The sequence below is a fragment of the Pangasianodon hypophthalmus genome, chromosome 21, assembly GCF_027358585.1.
Source record: "Pangasianodon hypophthalmus isolate fPanHyp1 chromosome 21, fPanHyp1.pri, whole genome shotgun sequence".
Classification (NCBI taxonomy): Eukaryota; Metazoa; Chordata; class Actinopteri; order Siluriformes; family Pangasiidae; genus Pangasianodon; species Pangasianodon hypophthalmus.
Window position 1 is genome coordinate 19248264 of NC_069730.1, and position 15633 is coordinate 19263896.

General features: G+C 39.3%; 1 protein-coding gene across 1 annotated transcript; it reads left to right on the top strand.

Moving 5' to 3' along the window:
- The first annotated feature begins 734 nt into the window (after window positions 1-734).
- Window positions 735-13982, top strand: mtf2 (metal response element binding transcription factor 2). Its single transcript, XM_034314913.2, has 15 exons — window positions 735-950; window positions 2371-2572; window positions 2973-3054; window positions 4360-4452; window positions 5196-5296; window positions 5569-5717; window positions 6438-6533; window positions 7658-7726; window positions 7837-7960; window positions 8113-8180; window positions 8269-8439; window positions 9153-9255; window positions 10485-10543; window positions 10625-10723; window positions 11660-13982. Exons 1-15 carry the CDS (start codon window positions 946-948, stop codon window positions 12012-12014), a joined length of 1776 nt encoding a protein of 591 aa, XP_034170804.2. The 5' UTR covers window positions 735-945; the 3' UTR covers window positions 12015-13982.
- The last annotated feature ends 1651 nt before the right edge of the window (window positions 13983-15633 follow it).

The following is a 15633-nucleotide window of genomic DNA, read 5'->3' on the forward strand; positions in this document are numbered from 1 at the left end:
AGGGGATCAATAAACATACATCTTATCATCTCTTAAAACTTATGGTGGTTCAATTAGAGTTAGCATTAGCAAGGACTGTCATGTCATGACATCACTTTAACGCGCACCCGGATATTCAGCTGCTTGAAAGCCGAGTCACAGCTCTACAAACATGCAACTTCTCCTCATTATGATTTTTGAGGATGTGAAAGGGTGTTGGGGGCGTGTCTATAAAATGACTGACAAGAGGCCAATCTAAATACAAACAAACATTCCGGACCGGAAGCCAGGTTTCCAAACTTGTTTATTTTCAAGCCACTTAATACACTTGCTCTGAGACAATAGCTTAAACTGTATTTTCTACATAATTTTCCGCATTATTGGTGAAAAATAATTGACTATTGCACCTTTAAGTCTTAATTCTTTGCTACGCCCAAAATCTTTCGTGTTTTTCGACACTTGAGCCGGTTGCTAACAGTCAGCTAAACAGCCGACCTCGTTTTTATATACGAAGAATTCGTGCGCGAGCCGTTTTTTTTTCCAGACTAACCAATCGCGGAGAAGAACTGCTTCGCGAGCGTCGAATACTGACCAATCGCGGAGAAGAACTGCTTCGCGAGCGTCGAACACTGACCAATCGCAGCGTGTGGATTTAAGAGAGGGCGGTGCCAGAAGGGGCGTGTGTCTTCCCCCCCCTTTTTTTTTTGTTATCCGAAAACGGGTGTTGAAAGAAAAACAGAAGAGCGTCACGGACGGTTCGTGCTTTCCCACAATGCATTGCGTCTCAGCGGGAAACCAAAATGGCGAGGCTGAAGAGAGAAAAACACTCGTTTGGTGTATTTTGAAAATCCATAACGAGCCGCGAGTTATTAAGAGAAAGCCTGCGGGAGTGAGGAAGCGGAGAAAGCCTGTGTGTTTAATGGTTTTTCCTGTATATGCAGCATTTTAAGCGCTGGAAGTGGCCGAATGAGGTAACAGTGGATTTGAATGGGGGAGTGTGTGTGTGTGTGTGTGTGTGTGTGTGTGTATGAGAGAGGTGGTATTTCCTTTTTAAAAATAATGAAAAATAAACATTTTATACCGAAAATGTCATATTACACTCTCCCATTAACAGAGAAACTGTAATATTTACACATGAATTGAAATAAATGCAGAGTTTTTAATTCTTCAGCTCACAAACAATAACTTACACACACACATACACACACACACACACACACACACACACATTAAATGTCTTATATTTTACATTTATCCTTTAACTGTCTTCTGAAAATCTTTGTCCCTAGTTTAGTCAATACATTAACAAAATGAGAAAGTCTTTTATTCTGTTTTCTCTCTCTGTTTATTTTGTACAAGTCTCCAGTTTTATTTTTTATTTATAATAATTATTATATATTATTCTCTATGACTCTCTAATATATATATATTTTCGAATATGTACACTGATTAAAATTACAAATAAAACCCAGAATATTTCTATTAATTATTAGACTATGCTTAATCCGTCCTTTTTGAAAAGGTGGAGATATCTGACGTTCTGTAATTCACAAAAAACGGAGGTGTAAAATCTTATAAACTACACGAGATGTTTACACGACAGCGATTTATTCATTTCTGCAAAATGCTCAAATACTCGTCGAATAATTTCTCACATCGAGTCGTCTTTCACTTGTTCTTTAGATAAATTTGGCAAAAATAGCTGTATGTATTTTTTCTGTCTACTTTTTAAAAAATATATTATGCTTTTCTTTTTCCAATTAGCTGGATATTTAAACAAATATGTATAAAAATATTATAAACCTGTTTACATGATATAATAGTAAAATATTTTTCTTCAGAATGGTCGTACAGTCGTCGAATAATATCTGGCATCCAGGTTTTTTTTTTTTTTTAAGATGTTGCAAAGAGTGTTATATTTATAATATTTATGTTTTTCCTTTTTTTTTTGTTTTCTTTCAACCAAATTAGCTTAATCTTTAAAAAAAAAAACATGTATAAAATATTTTTCAGTTTACGTCAATATATAACTTTACAGTTTAATAAGTTCTTTGTAAAAGATCATGTGATCTTCAATGTTTTTGTTTCTCTATTTTTAACTAAATTTGCTGGATGTTAAAAAATGCATTCATGTACGTTTTCATGTTTTATTTTCACTTGTTTTTTTTAAGATTTTTCTGTAAATGTGAGATAAAACTATCTCTGCCATTATGATCTCGGATGTCATGTACCATGAGATAATAATCATGGCGTAATTCCACGTCATCACACCACCTCGTGGTTGATTATTTTCCTCTAACGGCGCGATGCGTGACGCGGAGTGTTTTACTACTTGTTTAATAAATGCTTTGTGAATTAAAGTCATCTTTGTTTTTTTTTTTCCCCCTACAGAGACTCAACGGTCGTAAACAGTCCGAGCTCCCATCGCAAGTCTCCGTCTCATCGTCAAGACGAGTCTCCCGTGTCCTTGTCCAAACTCTCGCTCAGAAATGGGCAGGGCGACACGGAGAAGCTCGCTAATAAGTTCGAGGAGGGCCAGGATGTTTTAGCTCGCTGGTCTGATGGCTTGTTTTATCTGGGGACAATCACGAAGGTAACTGTTAAAGATTAGAAGCGGTAAAAAAAACCCAGCAATAACAGTATTATTTAGTAAATAGAAAATTGTAATTGTTTGCTGTGGCATCAGAGGAATAAACCACTTACAGGACGTTGACACGGTAACAGTAATCGACGTTGACATGGTAACGGTAACTCCGCTTCATCACAGCGCTTGGTTGTGGATTATTTTCCTGTAAAAGCATAACACAGGGTGTCTTATTCCTTACTTATTACTATACTATAGAGGTTCACTAGCAGTTAATAATGTGGTAATAAATTGTCTTTGGCTAATTTTGGCCACGTGTAAAAAGCCTGTGCATGTAATTGAAGTTCGGTTACGCTTTCTGATGTTTCGGCGCTCGCTTACGGAGCCGTGTGATGTGTTCTTCCTGCAGATAAACAAACAGAAGCACTGCTGTTTTGTGGTTTTTGAAGATCAGTCTAAATCTTGGGTTCTTTGGAAGGACATTCAGACAGGTAAGTGACTAAACCGTAGAGATACGCTGCTTAAATATTGCATTTGATTGGTTGCCATGTTGCATTTTACAGTTTCTCCCACACTTCACTTTACCGGTGTAAATCGTTAGCTCTGTCCCGGGCGGGATTAAAATTACTGGCGTCCTAAAGCTGTAAACCTGCGATATTGGATTGTTATACAGCTATCATAGCAGGAATGTTTACATTTTATATATAACATTTAGACTGTGTGTGTGTGTCACATGATGCGTTCATTAAGATTTCATGACCAAAAGAATTTTTTTTTCTTTTATAATGTAAGATTTTTGACCACGGCGACAAAAACGGGCTGATAAACCATTAGCTTGGTGGTTAATTAATGCAGAAATTTGTATAATTTCATAATATGAGTTGCTCCTTCAATTGGTAGCAGAAATTGAGCCTTCCTGCTACCAGACGTTCGGTTATTAGGATGGAACCAGAAACCTCCTGCCTTTACACTCGTATTTACTAAAGACGCACATTGCAAATTTACATTTCTGGCATTTGATAGAATCCCTTATCCAGAGTGATTTATATAACTGAGCAGTCGAGGGTTAAGGGCCTGGCCCTCGGATACACATAATAGCCCAAGACATTTGATTGGTTGCCAAGTTACGGGCCTCCTCCTTGCTCCAGGGCCCCGCAGTGGCAGTGCTGGGGTTTGAACTCATGACCTTCTGATCAGTAGTCTAATGTCTTAACCACTGAGCTACCACTGCCACCTGAAGTCGGGGCAGTCGTGGCCTAATGGATAGAGAGTCGGACTTGTAACCCGAAGGTGAACCTGAAGGTTGTGGGTTCGAGTCTCAGGTCCGGCAGGGAGTGTAGGTGGGGGGAGTGAATGACCAGCGCTCTCTCCCACCCTCAATACCACGACTGAGGTGAGACCCTTGAGCAAGGCACCGAACCCCCAACTGCTCCCCGGGCACCGCAGCAAAAAAGGCTCCCCACTGCTCCGGGTGTGTGTTCACGGTGTGTGTGTGTGTGTGTTCACTACTGTGTGTGTGTGTTCACTACTGTGTGTGTGTGTTCACTACTGTGTGTGTGTGTTCACTACTGTGTGTGTGTGTTCACTACTGTGTGTGTGTGCACTTGGATGGGTTAAATGCAGAGCACAAATTCCGAGTATGGGTCACCCTACTTGGCCACAAGTCACTTCACTTCACTTCACTGAAGTCTGATCTCATTTCTGAATCTGAAAGCTGAAAATAGAGATGATGATCATGGTTTTGTGTGTGTGTGTGTGTGTGTGTGTGTGTGTGTGTGTGTGTGTGTGTGTTACAGGGGACAGTGGAGGGGAGATGCTCTGCACCATATGCCAGAATGAAAGCTCAGAACCGCCCAACGAAATAGTCATCTGTGACAAGTGTGGACAAGGTACAGGCACACACAGACTCCGTCTTCATCACACGCAGCAGCATGGTGATCTCTTTATGACCTTGGAGTGAGTGTGTGTGTGTGTGTGTGTGTGTGTGTTTGGGGTTTGGTACTTTGGTACCAGATAGTCACACAGGACAGGGGACATGAGTATGTGTTCAAATTGGAGTAGTGTGATGAAGCAGAGTGACTGTTTAGACCCTGAAGTTGATTATTTTCCTATAACATCATGTCCTGAAGTGTTTTATTCCTCTTGCGCCACAGCGGTTTGCCGAAACGTCACACTTTTTATCCGTTTGCAGTGACGTTTAGGCTTGTGGCAGTTATAATCAGTAGTTCCTTCACCAGCCTCTCTCTCTCTCTCTCTCTCTGTCTCTCTCTCGATGTTAAACTCCTCGTAAACTAATAAACCCGTAAACTCCTCTGTCCTGAAGATGCCAGATAACTTAAAGTTACAGCTTTACCTCTGACACTGGAGACTCCTTCCATTAATGTTAAATAAGCATCTCCTCAGCATATCAGCGATTACAACGATTATATCTGCGAATGAGACGTTACCATAGAAACGATAATATATGTACTGTAAACGTATATGCATTAATATACACTTGTGATTTGAAGCTGCACTCCTGTCACAGCTGCAGAATTCAGCAGCGCTGTGGTGGAAATGGAACGCATTTTGACGTCTTGTCTTTGTATTTGTTAGAAAACAATTTTTTTTTTTTATTTACGTTATCGTACAGGATACCACCAGCTCTGCCACGCGCCCGTCATCGATGCCTGCGTGATTGCGTCGGACGATAAATGGCTCTGCCGAGAGTGTGTGTTTGCCACAACTACAAAGGTTTGCTGCTGTGAAACGTTTTTATTTTAATTTTTTTGCTGTTACTCCTGCCACAGGTTTATTTACAGGTTTATAGGTCTATACGAGAAGCTTTCTGATCCGGTAAAATCACCTCTACGCCGCTTTTCTTTCTAATGCCACATGTTGTATGTCCATGATCATTTTGTAGTAAATGTAGGTCTTTTGATAATAATGTAAACCCGTTCCTTCCACTTGAGGAAAGATGTGGAACGGTTTGTCGGTTTGTTTATTCCGTCGCTTTGTCACTGCAGAGAGGTGGCGCGCTGAAGAAAGGGCCGAACGCCAAAGCGCTGCAGGAGATGAAGCAGTCGCTGCCGTACACCCTGGAGGAGCTGGTGTGGGACCAGGGCCATAAAACCAACATCCAGCAGTGCTACTGCTACTGTGGAGGGCCTGGAGAGTCAGTACACTACACTACACTACACTACACACACACTCACATATACACACACACACTCACATATACACACACTCACATATACAGTACTGTGCAAAAATCTTAGGTGCATGCAAAGAAATGCTGTAAAGATGACTTCAAAAATAATGAAAGTAAATCTACTTAAAAGAAACTACTACTACAATGTTCAGTAAGCAGTAATAAACTAAACAATCTCAGGGTTTGGTGTGAAGACTCTTTTGCCTTTTTTTTTTTTTTCCCCCCCTTAAATAGTATTCTCAGGTGCAGTGTGTGCAGTTTTATAAGGAAATGAGCTGGAAGTGTTACTGAGCATCTTGCAGAAGCAGCCACAGTTCTTCTGGAGACTTTGACTGTCGACTCACTTCTTATTTCTGCAGCGAAACCCAGCAGCCTTCATTCTGTTTTTATCTGAAAAGTGTCTCTTATGGAATCTGCTGCTTTCTTTACTGACGTACAAACATTTTTCTGTAAGATTATCTTTTTTGGGAAAAGTAAGGTTTGGAAATTTAAAAATGTTTTTGTACTGACTCGATAATGCAGAATTCATAAAATAAAAATCTACAGCAAAATTTGTGCTAAAGCTTTTGCACAGCATTGTATATACACACACTGTATATCCCCAAACTGTTACCATGAAGTATCAGTAAAGAAATGACGCGCTTTTGTTCTGCTTAATCACAGACAGTGTGTTCTCTTCCTCAGGTGGTATCTGAAAATGCTGCAGTGTAACAGATGTAAGCAGTGGTTCCACGAAGCGTGCATCCAGTGCTTACAGAGGCCCATGCTCAACGGAGACAGGTACAGAAAACACACACACACACACACACACACACACACACAGGGGGGACTGTGTGTTTGCCAGCAGCATGTTGGTTGTGTCTTCGTCAGTGTCCCTCGCAACCATGTGACAGCTTTCAATATTTTTTCTTCTTTTGTCAAAGGCATTCTTAAAGGCTCTCTGAAAAAAAAATATATATATAGTATAAACTATATATATATTTTAAATTATGAAATATTTTGGAAGACATTTTGCTAAATAGTGTTTCTTTCCTCTTATGTATGGAGACTTTTGGGACATGCTATAGAGATGTATGTGTGTGTGTGTGTGTGTGTGTGTGTGAGTGTGTATATATATATATATATATATAAAACATGGATAAGCACTTAATCCAGCACCTGTCTTCTTCTTCTTCATCTTCTTCTTAATAAATTTTATTTATATAAAATACATACATTTAAAATGCATCTTAAAGTGCTTTATAAAATAATAAAATGGCAGTATAATGATGAAAAAATATTTTATGCATTTAAAATAAAAAACAGCTCAAAGTGTTTTACAGTGCAAAGTTAATAAAAAGATAAAGAAATAAATTATAAGTAATAATTATATTAGTTAAAATAGAAATAAAAGATAATTAAACTAGGAAAGCATGCAAATAGCAACAAAATTCTTAATAATATTAACAATAATAATTTGTTTAGCACTTTTACTGTGTACAGTGTGAAGTAAGAAGTAAAGAAATATAAGGTAATAAACATAAAAGTATTATATGTAAATAACTGAATTAATATATGCTTTGCAGTGTGAAGTAAAAAGAGAAGTTAAAGAATCAAAGATAGTCAAAATAAAATAGTCAAAATAAAATAGTTAAAAATAGCTTAATAATAATACATTTTATTTACAAAGCACATTTAAACTCGAATTGCTTTACAAAGAAAAACAAAACAATCAATAATAAAATAATAATAATAAAATAAATAACAGTGGTGACAGAAAGAGGAACATAAAAACTTTATAAACTAAAAAATAAATAATTTAAAAAGTGTGAATAAAAAGTAAACTTTTAAAAATTCTAAACTTCTAAAATTTTATCCTAAACCTTGTGTTTTTTTCCTTTTTTTGTTTTTCCCTTCTCATGCAGGTTTTATCAGTTTATTTGTTCAGTTTGCAGTAGTGGACCAGAGTACCTCAAACGGCTGCCTCTGAGATGGTGAGTTTCAGGACAGGAGTTTTACAGGCAGTCAATATGCTTTAAAATGATCAATATTAGAAGTCCGGCTGCTTTTTTTTCTTAATTTTTTCCCCTCTGTGTATCTACAGGGTAGATGTTGCACATCTCAGCCTCTACAATCTGAGTGTTATTCACAAAAAGAAATATTTCGACTCCGAACTCGAGCTCATGGCTTTTATTAACGAGAACTGGGACAGGCTTCAGCTCGGCGAGGTACGTCTCTTTCTCATCTCTTTCTCGTCTCTTTCTCGTCTCTTTCTCATCTCGTTCTCGTCTCATTACGTCTCATTTCGTATAATATATCGTCTGATCTGTTCACGTGAAATCTGTTCAGCACCACTTGTCGTCTTCTGTTCCCTCTCCAGCTCACAGACACGCCCAAATCAGAGCGGTATGAAAAAATTCTGGAAGCACTTAATAGCAACCCGACCATGTAAGTCTATACACAGAGTTTATCATTTACATTAATGTATATATATTTAAAGTGTGTTGGGTCAGCGTGACGAGGTGTTGGGTTTCAGGTTCATGTCCGGGAAGGAGATCAAGAAGAAGAAACACCTGTTTGGGTTACGGATCCGCTTCCCTCCGGGCCCTCAGAACTCAGAACTGCCGTCGGACAGGGAACAGGAAAAAGCCTCACATGAGATTAAGATTAAGGGCAGGAAGTCCATGAAGCCCCCTCATGCAAACAGGTAAAAATCATCATCATCATCATCATCATCCTGCCTTTATACTAGCAAATGACAAGTTGCTTGTGATTTGTGGGCGTGGCCTGTCCTGATTTTTTTTTTTTTTTCCTGTTCTGATGAGAAACGGTAATAGCTACAGAAGGCTAATTAGTTAAACACAAATTAAACAATGTGCTAATCAAAAATCAGTTGTTTTTTGATTGAAATTTTGATTTACTTGCTACGTAAAAACTCACCAGAGGCATCGACAATATCTGTTACTTCTTTCCGAGCTTTATTTTTAAAAAATCTTTATTCGCAACTACTCTATGTACGTTTCATGAGAGATCGTATATGACGGGATAAAATCAAACCACGGTTGGGAATTAATGGGAACTTATTGCAGGTAGGAACTAAAGTCGTGAGCGGGGTACTAAAGAAACGCCGGACCACACGAGCCACAGGATCTTTCCGAGGAGTTTTTCAGATTTGTTGCTTCTTCTTTTCCCGTGTCGTATCTAATTCGCGTACAGTTGAGACGAGTGAACAGCCGTCTCTTTGTCGCTTGCTAGGATGAACGTTAACGGGTTAAGTCGAGTAATTGCTATTACAGCGCCAGCAAAGGTCAGTCTAGGGTTTGACTTGTTTTAGTCTCAAATTTACAAAAGATTTTATTCTTCATTGATCTCCATAACACCAATAAAACCTCAGTACTGAGAGATTGTTGCGTTGTGCAGCACGGTCACCAATGGAGTGGTGAAGAAAGGGAAGAGAAAGCATCGCTCACACTCGTTGGAGACGCTGGCCAAGCTGAGACGATCAGAAGAGCTTCTGGCACAGGTGAGGATCGACCACCTCATAGCTTTCAGACTTTAAAGACTTTATAGGACAATAATAATTTCTCCAGATGCACACATTTTGCTTAAAAGATGTTAGGTCTGGATTTATTTATTTATTTATTTAATTTGTGGTGCTCATTTTGAGTACACAGATCTTTTTTGCTCTCTCTCTGCGAACAGCCAATCAGAGCAGAGTTTTACAGCTCGCAATTTGAGCGAATGGAAGTTTTAATTAAATGGACTTCGCATCAGGGCAGAAACGATTGTGATTAATTAAGCAACGAATAGAGAGAAGAAGGACAAGGCATGGCTTGGCATGTCTAAAGGTTTATATACAAAAAAAAAAAAAAAAAAGGGCACCCAGCTGCTTTGTTTGTTTTAATTAATACTACAATACAGCTACGTGATTATTTATTCAGAGAGGAGCTGCTGTGAGTCGGCCTGACGATCCTGTACTGCTAAATTTACAGTTATTTATTTTCATTGAGGAATTTGTATCGTTAGCTAGTTGCGAAGATGTTTTTGACTCGTGGCTAATGGAGTTTGTTTGGGGTTATTTATTTTATTTTATTTTCCAGACTTGGCAAGAGTAAATCGATCAATTCTTCTCTTCACTCTTGGAGTGTGTAATTTTAACAGATTTGTGTCACTCTTCTAAATCCGTTTGTGTTTTTCGGGTGTTTATTTGTACTGGATGACGATAATAATTATAATCTTCATACTCAACAAACCGTATTCTATCCCAGTAAGTAAATAGTATGCTAGAATTCTCATTGAATAGATGGAGCACAGCGCACGTAAGAAAATACTCTTCCACTTCCTTCTTCGCTCCCAAAAGTGTTGAACTACCAGAGGGGACAAAATTCCAAACTCTTCCATCCTGCAGCTTTAATTAAAGGAATAAATTAATTAATTAACTATTTGATTTCAGCTTTTAAAACTACTTACCAAACCATCAGCTATTGCTGAATATGCATATGTTGGTTTTTTTTCTTAATTTTATTTATTGTTATTTGTAAGCACTCACTAGGATGCATTTCTCATGTATAGATGAAAGTTGTTGTTTTTTTGTTTTTCTTCTTCAAGTAAGTACTTTGTAATTATCAGCATATAATTATTTTGCTAAAGTTTTATTGCTTGTTTTGGTCCAAATTAAATACAGTTTGAAACTTTTGAAAAGTATAAATGATGTTTCTTTGCCATTTCTCTTCACATTTTTTTCCCCCGTAGAATCACATGAAGTTCCCGACTGCAGAGAACAACTCTCTGGACGTGACGACGTCTAAAAGGTAGATTGTATTTCTCACTTGGAGATGAAATAACGCTGTACTCAATGTCACTGTAACGTGTCGTGCTTGTTTCCCGAGCAGCGTCAAAGCTGAAAAGTCTGCGCCATCATCGAGTACCTCAGACGCCGACTCTGTTAGTGCCACCACTATGAGCGAATCTACCTCAACTATAGTATCCAGGTACGTCATCTTTGGCTTCAGATCTGTCAAAAATGTCCCAACTGCGGTGCCATCAGCGTTATCTGAAAGTAGTTACATCCTCGTTAGTCAGTGGTTAACGTTCTGGAAGGTTCTGAGTTTGAGTCTCAGGAAATGAACTCGAAAATGAACTCGATCCTGATTGTGAAGAGCTAAAATTTTTTAGACGTAAACACGACTTTACTGATGTGTCAGTATCTGATAATTTCACAAAGAAACTCATAAATTAGTATACATATTAAAACAAACCAATATGGCAGCTCCTGATTGGTGCAGCTCTCTCAGCTCAGGAGATGAGGAGATTTCAAATACGTATAATAAAGCCACAGCTTGTGGATTCTGATTGGTCAGAAGAAAAAAGGTGTTGATTAATTTTCTATAACAACAGCTCTGACAATAGTGCAGCTGCAAATTACAGGTTTATATGAATGTGCTAATACGTTATCGTTTCTATAGTAACAGCTCAGTCACAGGGACTCGTACGGCATTGACATGGTGAAGTTTTCTGTAAGGAGACATTTGTTTAACGTTCATGGAAGGAGTCTCCAGTGTCAGTGTTTTGTAACAGTCGCTTTAACACGCTGCAGAGAGAGAGAGAGAGAGAGAGAGAGAGAGAGAAAAGAGAGGCTGGTGAGGGATCGAGTGTTTTACAGATGTTAAATGTAGCTATAACTGGATAAAAAGTATGACCTGTTAATTTTTGATTTAATAAAACGTTAGCGTTGACAGATTGCTGTGGTATAAGAGGAATAAAACACTTATTGGAAAACCAGCTTCAGGCGTGCTAACTATAACTCCTCGCCGCTGATTATTTTCCTAAAACAGCATGAGGCAACAGCGTTCATTGCGTTTCTTTTCTTTCTCAACATGCTTTTTTTTTTTTTTCTTTTTCCCCTCCTCTTCTCCCCCCTCTTTTAGTCTTAGCAGCTCCAGCAGGTCTCTGGTGCCTCAGCCCCCGGTGAAAAGGGGACGAGGTCGTCCGAGGCGAGCGCTACAGCCCCCCAACCCCGAGATTCCTCCGCCTCCGCAGCCCGAGCCCACGCCTGCCCCCATGCCCACGCCCACACCGCTCTCCCGCTTCCCCCCCACCTCCATCACGCAGGGCCTGGACTCGAGCGCTCAGCTCAGCCTCCTCAGGAGCTCCATCAGCAGCTACTTCGGCGCGGCCGGGCGCATGGCGTGCGGGGAGAAGTACCGCGTCCTGGCGCGCCGCGTCACCGACGACGGCAAAGTGCAGTACCTGGTGGAGTGGGAGGGCGTCACCGCTTCCTGAGCCTCCACACAAACATATATACACACACACACGTATACACACACACACACACACACACACGTACACACACACACACACTTCAGAACTGTGCTGTTTGGTATGGTGAGGTAAGAAGTGTTTGTTTTTTTGCGGAATGTAAGTGAACAGTGGAGCGGGAGTGTGTCGTTATCTCCAGAGCTCACTGACCACACACACACACACACACACACACACACACACACACAAACACGTAATGTGCCATTCAGTTTCACACTCTTTGGCCCCTTTACTAACGTTAGATTCGTTCTGGTTAGTGGAGTGGAAGAAAAAAGAGAGCGAGAACGATTAAACCGTGCCTCTTTACCGTTACATAAAAAAACAAAAAAAACAAAAACAACAAAAAAAAAACTGCCTTGTAGGTTGTAGATGTCACACGGGGCCACACATCAGACACGTGACTGGAATCAGTGCAGTATTTCGACACGCCCTCGGCTACTTCCTGTCACGCCTCAAACCCGCCTCGAACTCTAACCGTACGTTCACAATTGCAGGCGAAAAAGTCGTTCGTGTTGCTTGTGGTTTGTCTCTTGTGGGGGCGTGGCCTGTCTAACTGTTTTTATTCCTGATGAAAACAGTAATAGCTATCTATATACATATGTAGCTACTGAAGCCTGACTAGTTGAATGCACATTAAATAACGCACTAATCAGTGTGAAAATCGGTTGGTTTAATTTCCGTTCAATGACCTCGGCTTCATACTAGCTGTGTTTTCTGATTACGGTGGCAAAGCGAGCTGGCCGTACTTTTTACGTACACTCAGCGATCTCTACTACTTCCTTCCAAGTCTTTATTTTTCTTCGTAACATCTCTATACGCGTTAAAATTAACGGGAGGTCGTATATGACGCACACAGTTCTTCCAGACGGTAAATAGGAACTCATTTTTTCGTAGGAACTAAAAATCGTGAGGCGGGGAAATGAAGAAACGTCGGACCACACGCTCGACTTTTGGACTTTTGGTCGCTTTCAACTCAGTCAGGCTGATAACGTAACCGAACGTTTCTTAAGATGGCTGACGTTAGTGGAAGTCGAAGAGGGCGTGTTTAAAACACATTTAACGTAAATCTTTCACCAGGAAAACCCATGTCTCAGCGCCGTGCTACTGATGTGCAGGCACCCAGAATTAAATAAATAACTAAATAAAAAAAAAAATCCGATGCTGTATGCTGCTGCAAATTTAAGGTATTGTTTTCCATTTTTAAGTATTTCAGTCTTTTTTTTTTTTTTTTTGGTTATTTTCCCTTTCTGGACGAGGAAGACTGTATGAGAGAACAGCTTTCAGTTCAATAGGGCACTTTTTTCTTTTTCTTTAAAATATACATTTTATCTAAATTTCACTCAACTTTGATTGCACATTAGTTCGTCGTCCTGTTTATCAGGTTACATTTAGACAGAAATTCTCCAAGTGCAAATTATTTGTTTTAAGGTATTAACAGCATTAATTTTGGGGCGGGGTTTTAGATCGAGGGATTGGTTACTGAGATCTGTTTTTTTTTCTCTCTCTCTCTCTCTCTCTCTCTCTCTCTCTCTCTCTCTCTCTCTCTCGTTTATTTCTGAGATTTTTTTTTTCACGTTTGTTATTTTCACACGTAGACTAGGAAACCTCAGACAAAGCTCCTTCACGTTGCATACGGAGTTGTTATGTTACGCTTAAGCGAAATTTTGTTCATTTCATCATCCACACAAGAACTGTCAAAGGTGAGAACTTTCCTGGACTTGCTGTTGAACATCATGTTGTTCGATGTAAAGTATGCACACTATTAGAAGCTCAAGGATCTTTATTTTTGTAGTGACTTTGGTTTCCTGTGCTGTTTTGTTTTCATCCTATGCAACTCGATATTCAAAAGATGTCTGTGACTTTTTTTTTCTTTTTTCTTTTCATTCATCTGCTTCAGGAAAATAAAACAGCAATATTTTTTTTTTCTTACAACTCTCTCAGGCTTTTTTTTTTGTTTGTTTTTTGTTTTTAAAGGTCTCGGTGCTATTTATTGCTTCGGTGGAAAAAAAAAACAAAAAAAACTGTACACTAACGAGATGTTGGAGTTCAGTTCCCGTCAGGATGATTTATACTTCACTGTAAGAGCGGATGAGAGAATGTTCATGTCTGCGTTCGTCGCCTCTACGCATGTCCTGATTTTCCCATCACGGTGTACGTGGGACGTGTTAAAGGAAAACTCCACCCTGAACGACCTGCGTGTTAATCTGTAAAATTAACACCTGAGCTTCAACAGCATCCGAGATTTGTTCTGTACTGAAACCCTGAGACTTTCTTTCATGGACATGTTGGTTCATTTTCACTTTCCTACATTACCCACAATGCCGTGCTGATTGCGGCGCAGTGGGATTTTGCTCTCGCTTCATCTCTAGTTAAGGGAGAGCGATGCAGCGGCGCTTTAGTCTGTCCAGCTCTCTGACTTTCCTCTTCTGTACACTCAGCTTCCAAAGCCTCAACTTTCACGCTAACACCGCCGCCAACGCCGTCGCTAACTAACCAAGTCGAGTCAGAGTTCTGCGATGAATTCTGGGACTTCTGAGTCTCCACTACTTCTACGCTATTAATGACGTTGCTTGTTAATAAGATGAGAGTAAAGAAGCGCTCGCTCTTTTGATTTTAGGAGCGAACAGCAAAACCTGACCGTTATCTCCGTGTTCGAGTTCGTCGAAATGTTTTTCTAACTTTAAACATCATCGTAACTGCGCTAGCAATAACAACAACGTGACATCAGAGCGACACACAACCTCTGTCTTCTCACAGAAATAACCATCATACAACAACCAACAAAGCAGCAGCAGAATCACTAAACCCATCACAAATATTACAATAGAAACATATTGAGTGTGTTCCAGCGTGGAGTTTTTCTTTAATAAATGTGGCACAATCCGGAGGAATCCTGTAGCGCAGGGGGGAGGAGCGCTATTTATTCGGCACATGCCTGTTCAGTTTCTCGTGTAGCATTAATTGCTGAATTTCTGAGACGTTGTTTTGTTCAGTTCAGACTGTATTTTTGTTTCTATAGTGAATGCCCTGCGTTTTAAAAAATAAAGTGTTATTGACCCACTCATCTCTGAATGAGCGCTGACTGTATCGGCGCAGGTTTCTGCTCTAAGGCAAGGGTTTCTTTCGATCTCAACACTGATACCTCTTTTATTTCAGTATAAAATGTGTATGAAATGTTTCTTACTTGCTGTACCAGTACTACATCCATGCAGCTTTGCTTTGTTTTTTTTTTGTTGTTTTTTTTTTCTACTGGCTTTGAGCAGGCTTCTGTAGCCAAAGAATAAATTCATCAAATTAAAATGTGTGTTTTAGTCCATTTCTGAGTGATAATCAAGTGTGCAATGAGCCGCCAAATGTCCTTATAACTTTTTTTTTTATATTAAAATGAGTTAGTATGATTTCTTTTATTTATTGGTGATATTTTGTATATAAATTTAATTATTGAATTAATTGTAAATGAACTGTAATTAATTCAATTGTAATTTGTAATTATTTCTAAAATAGTTCTTTTCAATTAATAAATTAGGTTTATTGCTTTTAATTAGGGAATAAGAAATAGATTAAAGTTTACACAGAGCTTTAG